The sequence below is a fragment of the Sardina pilchardus genome, chromosome 2 (genome assembly GCF_963854185.1).
Source record: "Sardina pilchardus chromosome 2, fSarPil1.1, whole genome shotgun sequence".
In the NCBI taxonomy this organism is placed as follows: Eukaryota; Metazoa; Chordata; class Actinopteri; order Clupeiformes; family Clupeidae; genus Sardina; species Sardina pilchardus.
Window position 1 is genome coordinate 40847731 of NC_084995.1, and position 16046 is coordinate 40863776.

Here is a 16046-nt window from a genome sequence, read left to right on the forward strand (position 1 = left end):
TGGTGTTTCTGTACCAGACAGTGGATTGTAGGATAGGCCTACTGTACAATACAATATTGGACACAAAAATGCTGCAGTAGTGTCTTCCCTTCACTCCTTTGTGAGTCACAAATCAGCTGGCAAAGCATTACAGTCTCATAATATTGCTTTGCATTTACAAGGATTTAGCTCAACAATACACAAACCTAACACATCATTCCCCCCTCCCCATTGATCCTCCATCCCTGCAGCACCCTCTCCGATGAAGTAGTCCATAGGCTGACTACAGTCAAATGTCTTTCACTATTCCCAGGCTGTGTATCCCAACAAATTAAAAATATTGATTCATATCCTGGTCATTGAGCAAATGTGTTTAAGGTATATGGAGCATTATGTAATCAGACAGCATAGCTCAAGTTCACTCAATATGGATTGTTCAATAAAGACACAACAACCATTTATTTGCAAAGTAGCCTAAACTTTATTATAGGACAAACCCAGAAGAGATCAACTTTTTTCATGTTTCATAACAGTTTAAGCACCAAGCATGCATTTTCCCAACTTTTGTTAGAGAGCAAATGTGTAAATGCGCAATCCTGTAGATTTCGCCAATACTTTGTTGTAGAACAAACACAGAAACTTCTGCAGGCCATGCAAGATAAAATAAATAAAAGTAAAACAAAATCTTGGCCTGTGTGTGCATTTGTATTTGTAGATCACATATTCTGAACAACAAAAGAATAATTTGTAGATCACATATTCTGAACAACAAAAGAATAATTAAATAAGAAATAGATATAAACATCAAATAGCCTGCTAACGTTACATGAAACAATTGAATGGCAACTTCACTTCATTACTAATAACATTACTTTCAGAACCTTTTGTAATTTCAGAACCAATCCATACAGTTTCATAGAAGACCATGGTACAGGGCTAAGGGCTTAACTATCAATCTCATACATACCTCCATAATGTACCACCGTTTTCAAATGGCTCTGCATGTGCGTTTCCACCCTGGCATAGTCACCCTTGTACTCTGGGCAGAAAGGGCAGTGGAGCAGCGTGCATCCTGGGTCTGAACAACTTCGTAATTGCGGCTTCTGACCGCTAGACAGTATGGAAGAATGTAACTGCAGTGATAGGAAGACATATGGAGAACATTAACTTATTAGAGAACATTATCCAACTTCTGCTAAGATTCTAGTAGTGATCAACTAACAGGCCTCTAAAGTCAAACTGACTATTCATGGATTTCCATCAGGTCCCTTTCCACAGGTGTATACAATCAAGCACCTTGATTATCAATGCAGACTGCATGGTGCTTGATTAATACACCTGTGCAAAGGGACCTGATGAAACCCATGAATTCAAGTCCATTTGCACAGGTGTATTAATCAAGCACCATGCAGTCTGCATTCATAATCAAGGTGCTTGATTGTATACACCTGTGTAAAGGGACCTGATGAAACCTATGAATACAGTATTAGTAATTGTACTGGTCAAACGTTGTAGAACTCCTAGATGTCTTTGTTTTACATGACAACTCAATAATTCTTTATGTCAATAGGAACATAACAAATGAACCTTTTGGTTTTTAATTATGGCATCACTCATGTAGCAAATGCATCACATCATTGCAAGGATCTTCGGCATAGCCAAAACAAATTCAGCTCGATTCAGCTCCACTACAGTCACTAATCAGAATTTAGGGTAATTTGGTGTTAACTGTAACCATTTTTGAGGCCGTTTAAAACGCACCAAATCAACAGACCACCTGTTCACCACTCAACAGCCGCAGAAAATAGTTACAGTTAACCCCAAAGTACCGAATTTAGTTAGGCCTACGTTACGTCTTCACTTTATATGGGTTTAGTTGAAAACAATGTGCGTTGCTGGCATGCTTTTAACGTTACCACATAAACACGATGACTAATTTTATCACGTATCATTTTAAGTAGGCCTACATATTTTCATACAAACAAACAAGCACCATATCACAAGCAAACAATCTATTCCTCCGTTCTGCTTACTTTCGCCTTGCTACCCATATTCTAATATAACGCTGGAATTGCTTAAATGGTAGTATAAGACATAGTTATAGATATAGAAGTTACTTACGTCTCATCGGTTTAGCTGCAATTTCTCTGCTATCGTAGCTTCTCCGTGGCTTCTACGAGGACTTCAGAGGACGTTTACAAACTGATAAAAGGAAGTCAAACTCCGGAAATTAAGCATTTCCCAGAATGCAGTGCAAAGCTCCTTCTGATTGGTTGACTATTCACGACAGGAACGCCTAATTGGGGAGTTTCTTGCAACATATGTAACGCCCATGCCGCAGACCGACCCTCCTCAGTTAAGCGATCAGTCTGTTGCTGACTTGTGGGTAGCCCAGGGACGGTGCTGTTTACTGAAGTAGGGTGATGAGATTGGGTTATACTGTTGATCTTTAAAAAGCGCCTGTATATCTATGCTTGTATATGGTAGTTTTATGTTTTATGTTTTATGTTATCAGCAGTTTTAGTATACTACACCTTTGATTATTATGGTTAAATGGTATTGATCTACGCAATAGGAAAAGTCAGAAAGATGCATGTATTCTGAAAACTTTTGAAGGTCAAAGGGAGCAGACAGTAAAACTGATCTGCAAGGTTTGTGTGTTGTCTGCTTTGCCTCCCGAATAAATCCTGCTCTTAGAGCAGGCGGCCTGACTCCCAGGCACGTTGTGGCAGTGTCTCCCGAATAAAATCCTGCTCCTATAGAGCAGACGGCTTGACTCCGACACGCGTTATTGGCATTGTCTCCCGAATAAATCCTGCTCTAGAGTAGGCGGCCTGGCACACATATATATTCATGGTGATATGATATTTTTTCTACGAGTAGACATAGCAACTAATTTGCTAGGTATTTTATGCGGTTGTGTGGTGTTTACTTTGCCTTCCCTAATCCTGCCCACAGAACAGGTGGCTTGACACAGACACATACCCTGTATGGTATTTTCCATGTTGTATTGTTTGCTTTGCCCCTCGTGATATTGCTCCCTCTACGTGCAAGCAGATGAATTACATACAGACACGCACATGGTGTATATATAAAAAACATTTGTTGCTTCAAATAAAGTCAGGTGACAAGAGAGGCTCCCAAATCAAATTTGTGGTCTCAAATAAGGCAATTGGGTATAAGTCAGACCACCCAGAATAAAATTCATGGTCTCAATGAGTTGATATCACCGAACCTAAAGGCAATTGAGTATTAACCAGACCGATCAAAATCAAATTAATGGTCTCAAATGAATCGGTGATGTCAAACAAGGCAAATGGGTATAAGCCAGACCACTCAGAATAAAATTCATGGTCTCAATGAGTTGATATCACCAAACCTAAAGGCATTATAGTATAAGCCAGACCGATCACAATTAAATTAATGGTCTCAAATGAATCGGTCACAATAAAATTAATGGTCTCAAATGAATCGGTAATATCAAATAAGGCAATTGGGTATAAGCCAGACCACACAGAATAAAATTCATGAGTTGATATCACCAAACCTAAAGGCAATTGAGTATAAGCCAAACCGATCACAATAGAATGAATGGTCTCAAATGAATCGGTGATATCAAACAAGGCAATTGGGTATAAGCCAGACTATATTTAACCCCTTGGAGTCTCAATCCCCTAAACACTGAGTTATAATTAAAAAACGAATTTCATTGCATCCAAGTTACTCACATATCATTATTGTTGAGGAGTGTGTATACTGTATGAGAATAAAATGTGTTGTTTCAAATAAAGTCGGGTGACCAGAGAGGCTCCGACAGGTATACATATAAGAATAAAATTGTGGTATTAAATAAGTCAAGTGACCAGAAAAGGCACAGACAGGCAATTGGTGAATGAGCCAGACCATAAGTATTTAAAGTTATTGCAAACAACGAAAAGAGTAATAATTGTGTTCAAAAGTTTTTGCCCACAGACACTAAGCACAAAGGTGGGGAGGACACGGGGGAGTTCAGAAACCTCTCACACACACAGGCTGAAATTGGCTTGTTGCCCGGAGGAGACTCCAAAAGGAACTAGTACACACACACAGCCTAATATCTCTCACACACACACACACACACACACACACACACACACACACACACACACTCACACAAACACACACACACACACACACACACTAAATAGGCCCATCATATACACAGCCACAGCTGATAGAATCTTACACTCTACACACACACAGGCTAGTAGGCCCTTTATACACAGCCACAGCTGAAAGAGAGGGAGAGCGAGAAAACCTTTTCGGTGATTGCTGAAGGTAAGCAGCAAACCTCACATAAAAGCAAAGGGTCAAGTTGTTACTGTAACAGTTACAGCAAAGCTCCAGTAGGGCTCCTTGGGTGCACCACATTGGAAATACAGATTTAAAAAATCAGGACTGATCTTAATATGGGTTAAAGAGGAAGCAACCACATACCACACCATTCGAGCAAAGCTCCGAGAAGTACAGAGAAGTAAACTCTAGAAAGCACATAGAGCCAGAGGTTTAGCCTGAGACAGGGCAAGATCAACAGTACATCCGAGTTGACATAAATAAGAGAAGGAAGTAATAAAAAGAAGGGAGACCTCCACAAGCTTGAAGATAAAAAAAGGAGAAAGCACAGGAGGAACACCACCCAGCAAAGAAGATAATAATGCAGTCACAGAGATCAAAACAGGACATCCAGTGGAAGGAGGAGAACAACACAAGTTATAAAATACATTAGTATACTCAAAACTTCAAATATGGCTTCCAACAATAGTGTATGAATTAAGGACAGGCAGCGATCTGGACCATAAACATCACCCAAGCAACCTACCCAACAAGCAAACCATAGGAAGATATGGCACAAGGGGAACATGAAGCAACCTGGACCATAAACATCCCATGCCGGCTGGACAGGCTTCTGCCCCACAGCAACAGTCAATGCCAGTGGGACAGCAGCCTGTGACAACACTAGTGGTAACAGCAGCCTGGGGTGATACAGCTAAGAGTCCCAGAGAGGTGAGCCCCGCCGAGGAGGAATTGGGCACGAAAGAGGAAGCTATGGAAAAGGACAACAGCGTAATCAACAAAATCAAGGACCAAGTGGTGTCCAATGCTGGATGTGCAGAGAAGCAGGGCACATTTGCAGGGACTGCCCAATTAGGGCTAACGGCCAAGGGGGGCCAACACCACTACCACAAGAGCAAATACGACCGAGTGGTCAGGCCTCTCAATATGGAGAAGCTCCGTTACAAGGCCAAGCCCAGTCTGGCAAGCAGGTGACCCACCACAGGGGCAGGCTGAGTCTGGCCTGGTCTCCCCCTATAGGGGAGCCTACGATTGACGAGACCCGGAAAACCCAGGGAAGGGTCAGTTCCCCGCCCTGACAAAGGGGAACTGACACAGAACCAATGCTGCAGGTTCTAATATAGGGCAGAGAGGTTAAATGTTTAGTGGATCCAGGAGCAATGTACACTTCCCCCAAAGGATACCCAACACCTCCCGAGGTCTGCAGGAACATTTGTGAAGACGGTGGGTTTTTCAGGAAAAACACAGCTTTTTCAAACGACAGCCCCAGGATCAATTTGAATAGAAAACAAGGAAATTAGGATCCCAGCTTTAATAGAGGAACACACACCTGTCAACCTGCTGGGGGGTGACACGTGTAATCTCAGACTCCAAATTGAACGCTCCCCGTCAGATGATACACGGCCCCCCACAAAACCATGTCCAGTAAGTATACTGGATCTGTCAGTTGGAACCAGACCTGGAACGAGAAATTTACAATAAGCATGAATACCAAATAAGATGTCCCCTTCACTGCACATTAAAGTTTGACCAGAAGCCAAATGAGGAAAGATAGGAAAATAGTGATGGGAGGATGGAAACACATCCAACTGGACATCTAAGGAGGGAGTGGCTGCTGAAGTAAAGTTTGTGGAAAGATGGAACATGGGAGCAGACTTTGACATGCCTGGAACAATGCCACATATGACTCTAAAAGTGGCAGTAGGACATAGGCCCGATGTGTCAAATGGATGATTGGGTCCAAATAGCCATCGAACTAGAGGATAAAACTAAGCAACCCAATCGAGCTTATGAACACTGGACTCCAGGAACAGAAGGATGTCCCAGGAGCGACAGAGCATGATGGAGGAAGAGCATGTTGCAGCAACATGAAGAGAGGCCGAAATAGTGCTCGAGCACTGGAAGCGAGAAGAAAGCAATTGAAGCAATGGACAAGGCTACGAGATGGATAGAAGGAATAAGTAAGTAAGTAAGTAAGTAAGTAAGTAACAATAAGTGTGGGACTGAAAAGTGCCAAGAATATAAAGTCAACTTCTTGAAGTGTATGCAAAAACAAAGAGAGAGACTAGAGGAAGTCATACAGGAGATGGAGAAGCGTGAAGATGAAAGGACAAGGGCAGAACTCCTAAAACAAGACAAGGAGAAGCAGCCGAGGTGGAAAAGAAGGGAAGAAAAAGGAAGAAGAAAGGCGACTGTATCTAGAGAGGGAGCTGATAGAACCCAACTGGATGCACACAACCGTGTTCAGCTCCACCAGCAAGTTGAAGGCACTGACAGCAGCATGCTCACTAGCTGAGGGACAGGACGCAACCATGAACAATGATAGTGCATATATCTATATGTTTGCCATGTGCATGGCGCACAATGGAAACAAAGACGTTTTGAAAAATCATATGGCAGTCCTATCCAACATTTGGAACAAATTCAGCAATTACTAGCTGCTATGATGCAATATTAAGGAACAGGGCCGTATTACCTGGTAATAGGCTACGACGGATGAGGTAGCAAGAAAGCGGCCCTTGAGGCGAGAAAGCTTAACTTTAGCCCAAAAACCCCCACTGGAGAATGAGCCACATGCTGTGTTGAGTTTCTGTCAGTCAGCTCGACAATTGTGTCGGGGATCGAAGAGTTAAGGCAAGTTGCGGTGATAGGCCTACCATTGCGTTCCTTGTTGAGTTATTTGCGGCGAGAGATAGCTCCAGGTCGCCGATCTTGTGGACAATGGACCTGGTATTGGAGAGGAAGAGGCTGGGGATCAGTGATCTGTGTGTGGGTGGCGTAGTCTGACACTGAGACCCGCGCTCTGAAGCCCAGCTTTTGGTTTCTTTCCCGCCGGCGTCGGCGTCGCTTTTCTGGCATAACAAACCATGGGGACCCTGGTTCTCTGGTAACGGAGTCGGGGATGTTGTGGGTCCGATGAAAAGATGACATTAAAGATAAATGTAGGGCCTAAGTCAATATGACAATCGTGTAAAATGTCAAAATAACAAATGAGCATGAAATAGTCAACTTACTATGCATTTAGGTAATTACGCAGGATATAAAGTAAACTTATATGAATTTCAAATTATAAACATAAATGAAATTAAATGCTATAAACGAAATAAACATCATATAGCCTAAATGAAATAAAACCATATGATATGAAGCCACCATTTCACTGAGTGTGTTGGGGGAAGTAGGCTACATGCCTTGTAATATCCTTGATCCTCACTGGTGTGGTGGAGGCTCCCAAATCAAATCAGGATTCTTGCCTTATTATCAATATCAAAACAATTGTGACACACTCAAATTCTTATCATGTACTTTTCATTGGCTATGGCTCCTGGTAGATAAATATATAGATGGATATGGATAGCCTGTAAATATGTGGATATGGATTCTGTAAATAGCTATTACTGTATTAAATGGGAGTTGAAGCATGTCGTAGTGGTGGCATGTCTGAGTGGCAGCATGTAACCATTGGTCTACAAACCCACTACAAATGACACAGGGAAACCCATACTGCTATATTTTATTCAACTTTAACAACTACCACATGTTTATAGCCTATGTAGTCTATGGGCACAGCCAAACACCCGAAGTTGGCAACTCTGACTTATATGTGCGCCCCAGAGCCAGAATCTATGCCCTCCGCGGCTCAAAGTAACGCTACAGGGCCTCCATCCGCCTTCGAGATGCTGCTTCGTGCTCAGCAACTCACTCATTTGCCCCTAATGAAAGGTAAATACATTCTAAATCGGCACATTTTAATAACATTGGAAATGGCCTCAACTGACCAACTTTTTTGTTTAGGCCTAACACCCTGACAGAGTAATTTCCTGTCAAATCTGGAGTAAGACAGGACTGCATCCTCTCCCCTATTCTGTTTTGAATTACCATCGACTGGGTGGGTCAAACAACATCAGACCGTCCCTGTGGAATCCAATGGACCCCGTTCTCTTTTATGGAAGACCTTGACTTTGCAGATGACCTTGCGATCATGTCATCCACTCATAGCCATATCCAGGAAAAGACTGACAAGTTAAGCAATTATGCAAAGCAAACTGGTCTGTACATTAACCAGAAAAAGACCCAGGTAATGGGCACCCCAACAGCACCTCCAATAACCATCGATGGAGAGGTGCGGAAATGTGTTGGAGAATTTTCATACCTTGGAAGCATTATAAGCAGTGAAAGTGGAACACAAAAAGACATAAAGGCCCGTCTAAATAAAGCAAGAGGTGCTTTCAGCCAACTGCTCAACACCTGTAAGTCCAAACAATACAGCCTTGGAACCAAGATCAGGCTCAATAGCAATGTCAAGGCTGTCCTGCTGTATGGCTCTGAGTGCTGGAGAGTAACAAAGCAGAGAAAGGTTGACGTCTTCCATAACAGCTGCCTCCGTAAAATCTGCCTCATACAGTCTCAAATGAGGAACTCTACAAGAGGACAGGCAGCTTGCATATGTCTCTTGAGATCCTTTCTCTGATATTTGGTCAACAATTCCCAGGAAACTGAAACACCCGGGATCAAGAAGCTTGGTGGACATGTAGTCCCATTGGACTGATACAGAATAGAAACCTTTCATCCCAGGGGGTCACCAGCCGACCACGCTGGCGCTACAAAAGCAGGTTAGTCTGCCAAAGCCGAAAGCTTTTTGACAGAATAATCCACCAGCCAATGCACCCAAGATTGCATCCGTGCACTGAATCAGTTTGAGAGCAGCATCTAGAGTGCAGACTTTTTGCACTTACACACACGCCCACACACACACACAGAACCATGAAGGCACACACTGACAAACACACATATTGTACCTACACAGTGGCAATGCATTTTGTATATGCACAGACACACGCACGCACGCACACACACACACACACACACACACACACACACACATACACACACACACACACTTGCCCCCTCCTGGCCAGAAAATATATGCACTCAGGAATGGTATTCTGAAGCCCCAGTATAACTATATTACAGTAATATGTGTGTGAATCGATGTACCTAGTAATTTTGTTACTGTTGTTGTTTTACAAGTCATTTGTTTGTTCATGCCTTCTTCCTATATTGTTACTGAGGTTATGAAGTATGGGCGGAAATCAAAGATCACTACTCACAAAAAAGAGTCCAATCTGTGTTCAGTTACACTTAAAATAAAGTATGTATAGATAGTCATTACTTCATTAGGTGTGTACCCTTCCTCCCTCTAAAACAACAACAAACATTATGGTCTATTTACAGTGTGTTTATGAAGTTGACCTTGAAATACCCTTTGAAATTAAAATGAAAAAAGTTAACAAAAAATACAACAAATCATCAGTGGAAGAGGAGGGTTAAGTCTGTCCACAATTTTAACATGGTGCGTTCTGACACCTTCGACTTCACGCTCACATTTAAATCTATCCAGTGTGGATGCAGGAAGGGAATTTATAGCATGCATTTAAATGACATACGATTCTATGGAATTTGAAATTGCCAGGGAGATGTGATGAGTGGCTCTTATATAAGATTTTATGTTTGAGACAAATACAGATTTATGCCTTCAAAAACTATGAAATCATGTGTTGGTTTAACAGCTGTAATAATGTCTGTCAACAGCCATTTGAGCTGACAGGAAATACAAGCAGTTTAAATTGATTTAATGGGAAGATTAGAATATGTCAGTTTGACACTCAGTGGATGAGCAAACAAAGACAAAACAGACAGACATAAAATTAGTGACTACACAGTGATCGGTGTGTGTGTGTGTGTGTGTGTGTGTGTGTGTGTGTGTGTGTGTGTGTGTGTGTGTGTGTGTGTGTGTGTGTGAGATAGGAAAGTTGATCACATCATCTCCATTGCACCGAATTCAATTGATATGCATTTACATGCATTTAACAGCGGTATCTAAATAACTTTTGAGCAAAACATAGGACAAATGTTTGTATGTACAGTATGCTCTGAAAACTAAGAGTGAACAGTTTCTCATCTGTGGGAAAGTGTGCTTGGTTATGAACGCCAGCGCATGGACCACAATTCAGTCCAAGTGCAACACATTGAAAATGTTAGACATCACATTTGTTTCAGTTCTGTACATTAAATAAACAGATCTAATCTCTCCGTGAGACTATGGGAGTAGTGCCAGGTTTGACCCAGGATTTGCTCGCTTAAAGTGAATCAAAGCTGCTGTAGGCTATACTGGATGCGTGTTTGTATGGAGGCATCAATATTCACTTGACTTGACGGAGCCAACTCAGTCTCTGCCAAGATGTTTACAAAAAAATCCCCCAAAACTCTTACTCAATGTTTACGTTAATGTCCTGTAAGTGTTCCTTTCAATTACATGTGGAAAGAATTTTAGCCCACCACCCCCAACCCCTTTGGCAGATCTAACTTAAAGGAAACACAATGTGCTGGACATACACTGTACATTCACTCTCACTCTCCCTGGTTGCTCTGCAAATTGATGGAGAACAGATTGCAGGCAGATTACACTAGGGTTGTGTAGTCAAGAAGGAAGGATTCCTGGGGTTTATTGTCTGAGCATTTGCTAATAAAGAGAATCAATCATCAGATGCTTTCACTGTATTCAGGACAAAGGTGTACCAAGGTCAGTTTTAAAGCATCTTAAGGTAAAGCTCATACTTTGTCTGAGGTGAATATCAAAATGAGGGCCCCTGTTAACAATGAAAATTATTGAAAACAAAATTCATACAATTGCATAGACAACAACTCTGCTTACAGCCGAGGTTCCCATAGACCCTGTGCACATCCATACCTTAATGAGGGAATGATCGAGGAGAATGTCAATTTATGTCCAATTTATTGACCAAGAAAGTTAAGAGGCTATATCAAAATACCACCACAGCAATGTAAAGCTAAGCCAATATCCTGCACGAATCACATAGAATAGAAAAGTAGTTTTCATTAATGAACAGTAAATTGCATAGCCTACTGCTCTGTGCTATGGGTGTTCGGGCATATGGCTGAAGAATGAGAAAAGTCAGGGGATAATTTGTCTGATTGTTTGAAAGGGGGTTGTGAACTCTGCTCCGTCAAGCGAACCTCATCTTTCAGCTATAGAGAGGAATTCACTCAAACACTGAATTTCCAAGAACATTATGATGATAATCAAATCTATATCAAGCCATGAGTACATTATGACTAGTCCTCGTGGATGTTTCAATGTGTTGCTGAAAATAGTTTCTGCCTATAGTAAATGTAGCCTAAATGATTGGGATTTTAAGCATAGTCCATCCCATATATGGCATATGGCGCTGAATGTTTGCGCTTACAGATCTCGAGTGGGCGAGTTACAATGTGAACATCTACTTGTCAACTTCTTTTCTGTATTCTTTGATTTGATGGATTAGCTACAACAACTGCTTAGGGGAGTGGGCGTGGAGTTTATTTCCGATATTAAAGCCGCAGAAAATGAAAAATATCCAGAAGGAGACGTCTTTGAGATTAAACGCTTCCAGTGTGTCATTGCAGGAGCTAGTAGCACATATTACAGCGTCAGGAGAAAAACAACTGAATTATTCAACAATAAACATGGCACAACTGGTCCAGTTCATTATCTACATTTTTCTTCTGTCGACAATTGAGTCGGTCGTGGAAGGGAGCGAAGACAAAAGTAAAAGGCATGAAAATGATGCCTTCCACGATGATGGATCATTTCAGTTCGGTAAGTGAAAAACATCCACACTATTGCAATGAGAGTCACTCAGACAATTATGTGCCACCAAATATGCTACTAGTTTTACGTTTCATTTGGAACAAATAACATCATTACAATTAATGAGCAATGACAGTCATCCTTCATTTTAACGCTCGCTCCAAAACATCAGTAAGCTATTGATCAAATATTTAATGAAGCGGCTAAATGGGTTTGAAATGAAACGGTTTTCATTTACCAGTTAGGCTACTGAGATAATATCATATTGCCAAGAGAGGTCATATGTGCTTTATATATCACTTTTAGTTATCAGTGATCTGCATTTGGTCAGGATGAGAAAACACCTGATCAAAGTTCAAAGTTGTATTGACATGTAGGCTATAGGCTATACAGCCTAGGCTACAAAGTAAAAGTTATGCTTCAACATTCTTTCTCAATGCACTTTCCAAGGCCAAGTCGCGTATACTATTAAAGAGGAGTCAAATCTGGTATGTGGTCTTAAGTGGCCAATAGATCATGTATTCAGAGAGGAAACTCAGGACTGCAAAACCCACATAATTTAGCATAGGGGGAATCATTTTAATCTAACTTCATAGAGTATGCCAGTAATGCCACACAGGTTCATCCAAGGAATTTCTCCAAGAAATACCATGGACTTCTTAATCCTCCTGTGCTTTTCTTTGACCTCCTCTGAGACCCCCGAAGCAATGGGTATTACATTACTTCCTTTGTGGAAGCATTTTATTAAATCCCACATCATTTTTAATATTACACCAACAGGGAAACCTAGAAGACTTTTCGCCAGAACCCGATTTGAGCCTCATCAAAGACTACAGGTGCTGGTGCATAGCAAGTTTCTTTTTACTTTTCACATTTCATTTTATTGTTATCGTGACAATTAAAGTTTAGCATAGAGACACAGGATTCAGCTCCTGTAACATTCTGAACCATTTGACTCCATATTGTAAATGACAAATATCTACACCAAATGGCACTATATAGTCGATTTGTCTATTGTAAATGTAATCTGTCAAATTGAATTGAAAGCATTTCACTGTATACTATTTAGACATACAAAGCTTGTGAACAGCCATATCAGTAACATGTAATGCTTCCAAGTAACTGGCAGCTGGGCCGTGTGTTGGACTCTAGAGACCCAGATCCAGGACTGTGGCTGCGAGGGCGGGATCAGGCCCAGCCCCCCGAGCCCCCTCCGCTCTTCCTGCCCGCGTCACCCCTCCTGTTCCTCCAGTCGTGGTACGGCGCTGCCCAGGGTTGATGGGGTCCTGCTCGCCCTACACGCCCTGCTGTGACCCCTGCGCCACCTGCCACTGCCGCCTATTCAATACCATCTGCCACTGCTGGAGAATGAATCACCTTTGCCCCAAAAAGACCTAGTCCTCTCCATCTCTCTCACACACACACACACACACACACACACACACACACACACAGACACACACACACACAGACACACACAGAGAGCTGATGCATTCGTTGTTTGCATATATTATGTGCTCTAGATATTAGTAATTCTAATGTACCTATATGACATTTATTTATGGTATAGATAGAAAATGAGAAGCACAGTTCACACATACTGTGTGACATTTTACATTTTGAATTGAACTTTTCATATTCAGCATCTACTGCTACTGGTGGGCTTCATATTTTCTCCTTAAATGCTGGGTAGGTGGGCTGATGTACATCCATGGGTCCTGCTTAGTGACTATGTATGCAGGTCAGCCTTCTTTGCAGCTAACCACTGAGCATGACTGACTATAGCGACCAAATTAGCCCAAACCTTTTTTCTTTGGTTTGCTGTAGTTAGCTTCCATGATGATACTCACTGGACTGTCCTCAACGCGAGGAATACATTTGTTTCTGCTGATTGCTCTCAGATCATTATCAACATTCAACCGATACACTGTTATTAACTAGCACCACGTGTTATTTTTGTACAATAAACATTTTGATGGACAACCTACAACCCCAAAATCAGTAAAAGTTGGGACATTGTGTAAAATATAAATAAAAACAGAATGTGATAATATGCAAATCTTGTAAACCCATATTTAAAAGGGCATAGACAACATATCAAATGTTGAAAATTAACATTTGAACTATTTCATGGAAAATATGTCAATTTTGAATTTGATGCTAGCAAAATGTTTCAAAAAGAGTTGACTTGGGGAATGTTTAGCACTGTGCTGCTTCCCCTCTTCATTTAACAAAATTCTGTAAGTGTTAAGGAAGTGAGGAGACCAGTTGCTATACAGTTTTGAGAACAAAAAGTTGTTCCATTTCTGCCCCATACAGGATTTCTGTTACTCAACTGTATGGGGTATTCTTACCGTAGTCATGTTTTTCATTCCGCAATGCACCAAATTTGACAGGTCTGGACTGCAGACAGGCCATTTTAGCACCTGGACTTACGGTTTACCTATGATGTACTGTACAAAGCCTCATGTCCCAGGACCCATTTGTTTTTTTACAGATCTAAAGGCTTAGGCTGCCATGTGTTAATCTGACCTATAGGGTATGGCGTAAGTGATAAAGAGAGACATGCAGGGCTTTGGACAGACACTAACTGAACAGGGTTGTACGGAGGTTGTACAGTACCTTTGCTACAGTCATCCCGGGGGAGTATTATGTTTCACTGGCAGCACCTTGTTCAGCTTATGGAAGTTATGCATTCCCTTTCTTCACCTTCATGCAGCAGGCATCAGTCATAGTAGGGGCCATGAGGAGCAGGCCTATGCCTGACAGAACATAGATATAGACTGATGGTCGTATTTGGGCACAGCCTGTTCCCACATCTCATAGGGCCTGACAGATTGTTTCAGAGAGCCCTTTTAGGAGTTTGAAGTGGAGAGAAACAATATGCCTTGTCAAGACCGGCTAACTTCAGCTGACACAATAAATCTTTGTTAACGCCTCTCATATAGTACCCTACCACATTCTTAGAAATTCCCAGATGTACTGAGTAGGGCTCGAATGCAAAGAAAGTGAGAGGGAGAGAGAGAAAGCACAATGTGTATTTGTTAAGTAATTTTGTGGTAAACTTGCTTAACTTTAGTGTAATTTGGCATCTATGACATAAGAACTCTAAAAGGAAAACACAGGAGATGAAAGAGAAAAAGACAAACAACACATCTGTTCTGACATAGCCTATTCTTACTCTCAAATGTGATCAATGTGCATGTCTACAGCATTTAGAGTCCTTGACAGTCATGAATACAGACCAAAGGAAGATTGTCTAATTGTCCATGTGTGTTGTTGAAATCAGAAACAGATTGCTTGTGTGGAGAGGACTGGAAGCTGTTCCTCCACGTCCCTCACTGCCCAAAATGCAGGTCTCTCCGCAAGTTTGTACTGTATAGATGAATGTATATCCCTGTTCCCAATATGACATTGTATTATTGCATTTAGTACAATGCAATACTTATATGTGGTGGTGGTCTCAGCTGCAGTGGTGAGGTACATTTATATTAAACGTGAAGCCAAACAAATGTTTATGCTGATGATAAAATGGACAAATAAATGCAATCCTCTACATTCAAGTCTTTATACTGTATTTGGAGAGCACCTATATATAAATATAAGTATATATACTCTTTTGATACCGTGAGGGAAATCTGGTCTCCGCATTTATCCCAATCCGTGAACTAGTGAAACAAACACAACCTGAGGGCTATTTCACAAAACCTAGATAACCTCAGATTAAACTTTTCACCCTAGATGAATCTAGACTTGACTTGATTTCACAAAAGCAATGGCACATGAGTTACCATGGGGATGCACACTATGCAGCAAGCCTGGTCCTGATCAGGCTAACAGCTAGACAACTAAGTTCATTCTATGTTAATTCTGTTAACTAATTGTTCAGCACTCTATTGCTATCACTATCACACCTCCAATTTTTTTGATTAGGTTGATGTACCTATTGCTTTATTATCGTTCCACATAAATCACAGATAGTCGACAGATTGTCACAGAGTTAGAATTTTTATTTCAAAATGTATGTCATTTCTGCAGTGGTTGATTGGAAATAGAGGGAATATTTATGAACAAAATTAGTGAT

At 41.3% G+C, this 16046-nt stretch overlaps 1 protein-coding gene and 1 long non-coding RNA gene across 2 annotated transcripts; one reads left to right on the plus strand and one right to left on the minus strand.

Moving 5' to 3' along the window:
* Positions 1-436: 436 nt before the first annotated feature.
* On the minus strand, positions 437-2153 carry LOC134074905 (uncharacterized). Its single transcript, XR_009938009.1, has 2 exons — positions 2101-2153; positions 437-1112 (listed from the first exon to the last, which is right to left on the minus strand). It is a non-coding gene; the product is annotated as an uncharacterized LOC134074905 (long non-coding RNA).
* A 2519-nt stretch (positions 2154-4672) lies between these two features.
* Positions 4673-13360, plus strand: asip2b (agouti signaling protein, nonagouti homolog (mouse) 2b). The gene is made up of 3 exons (XM_062552638.1): positions 4673-4727; positions 9393-9430; positions 13115-13360. The coding sequence occupies exons 1-3, from the start codon at positions 4673-4675 to the stop codon at positions 13358-13360; spliced, it is 339 nt and encodes a 112-aa protein (XP_062408622.1).
* Positions 13361-16046: the final 2686 nt, after the last annotated feature.

Coding starts and splice junctions, on each gene's coding strand:
- asip2b (XM_062552638.1), top strand. CDS start 4,673: ATGCAGTCACAGAGATCAAAACAGGACATCCAGTGGAAGGAGGAGAAC. Junction 4,728..9,392: donor GAAGGAGGAGAACAACACAA/GTTATAAAATAC, acceptor GAGGTTATGAAG/TATGGGCGGAAATCAAAGAT. Junction 9,431..13,114: donor ATCACTACTCACAAAAAAGA/GTCCAATCTGTG, acceptor GTTGGACTCTAG/AGACCCAGATCCAGGACTGT.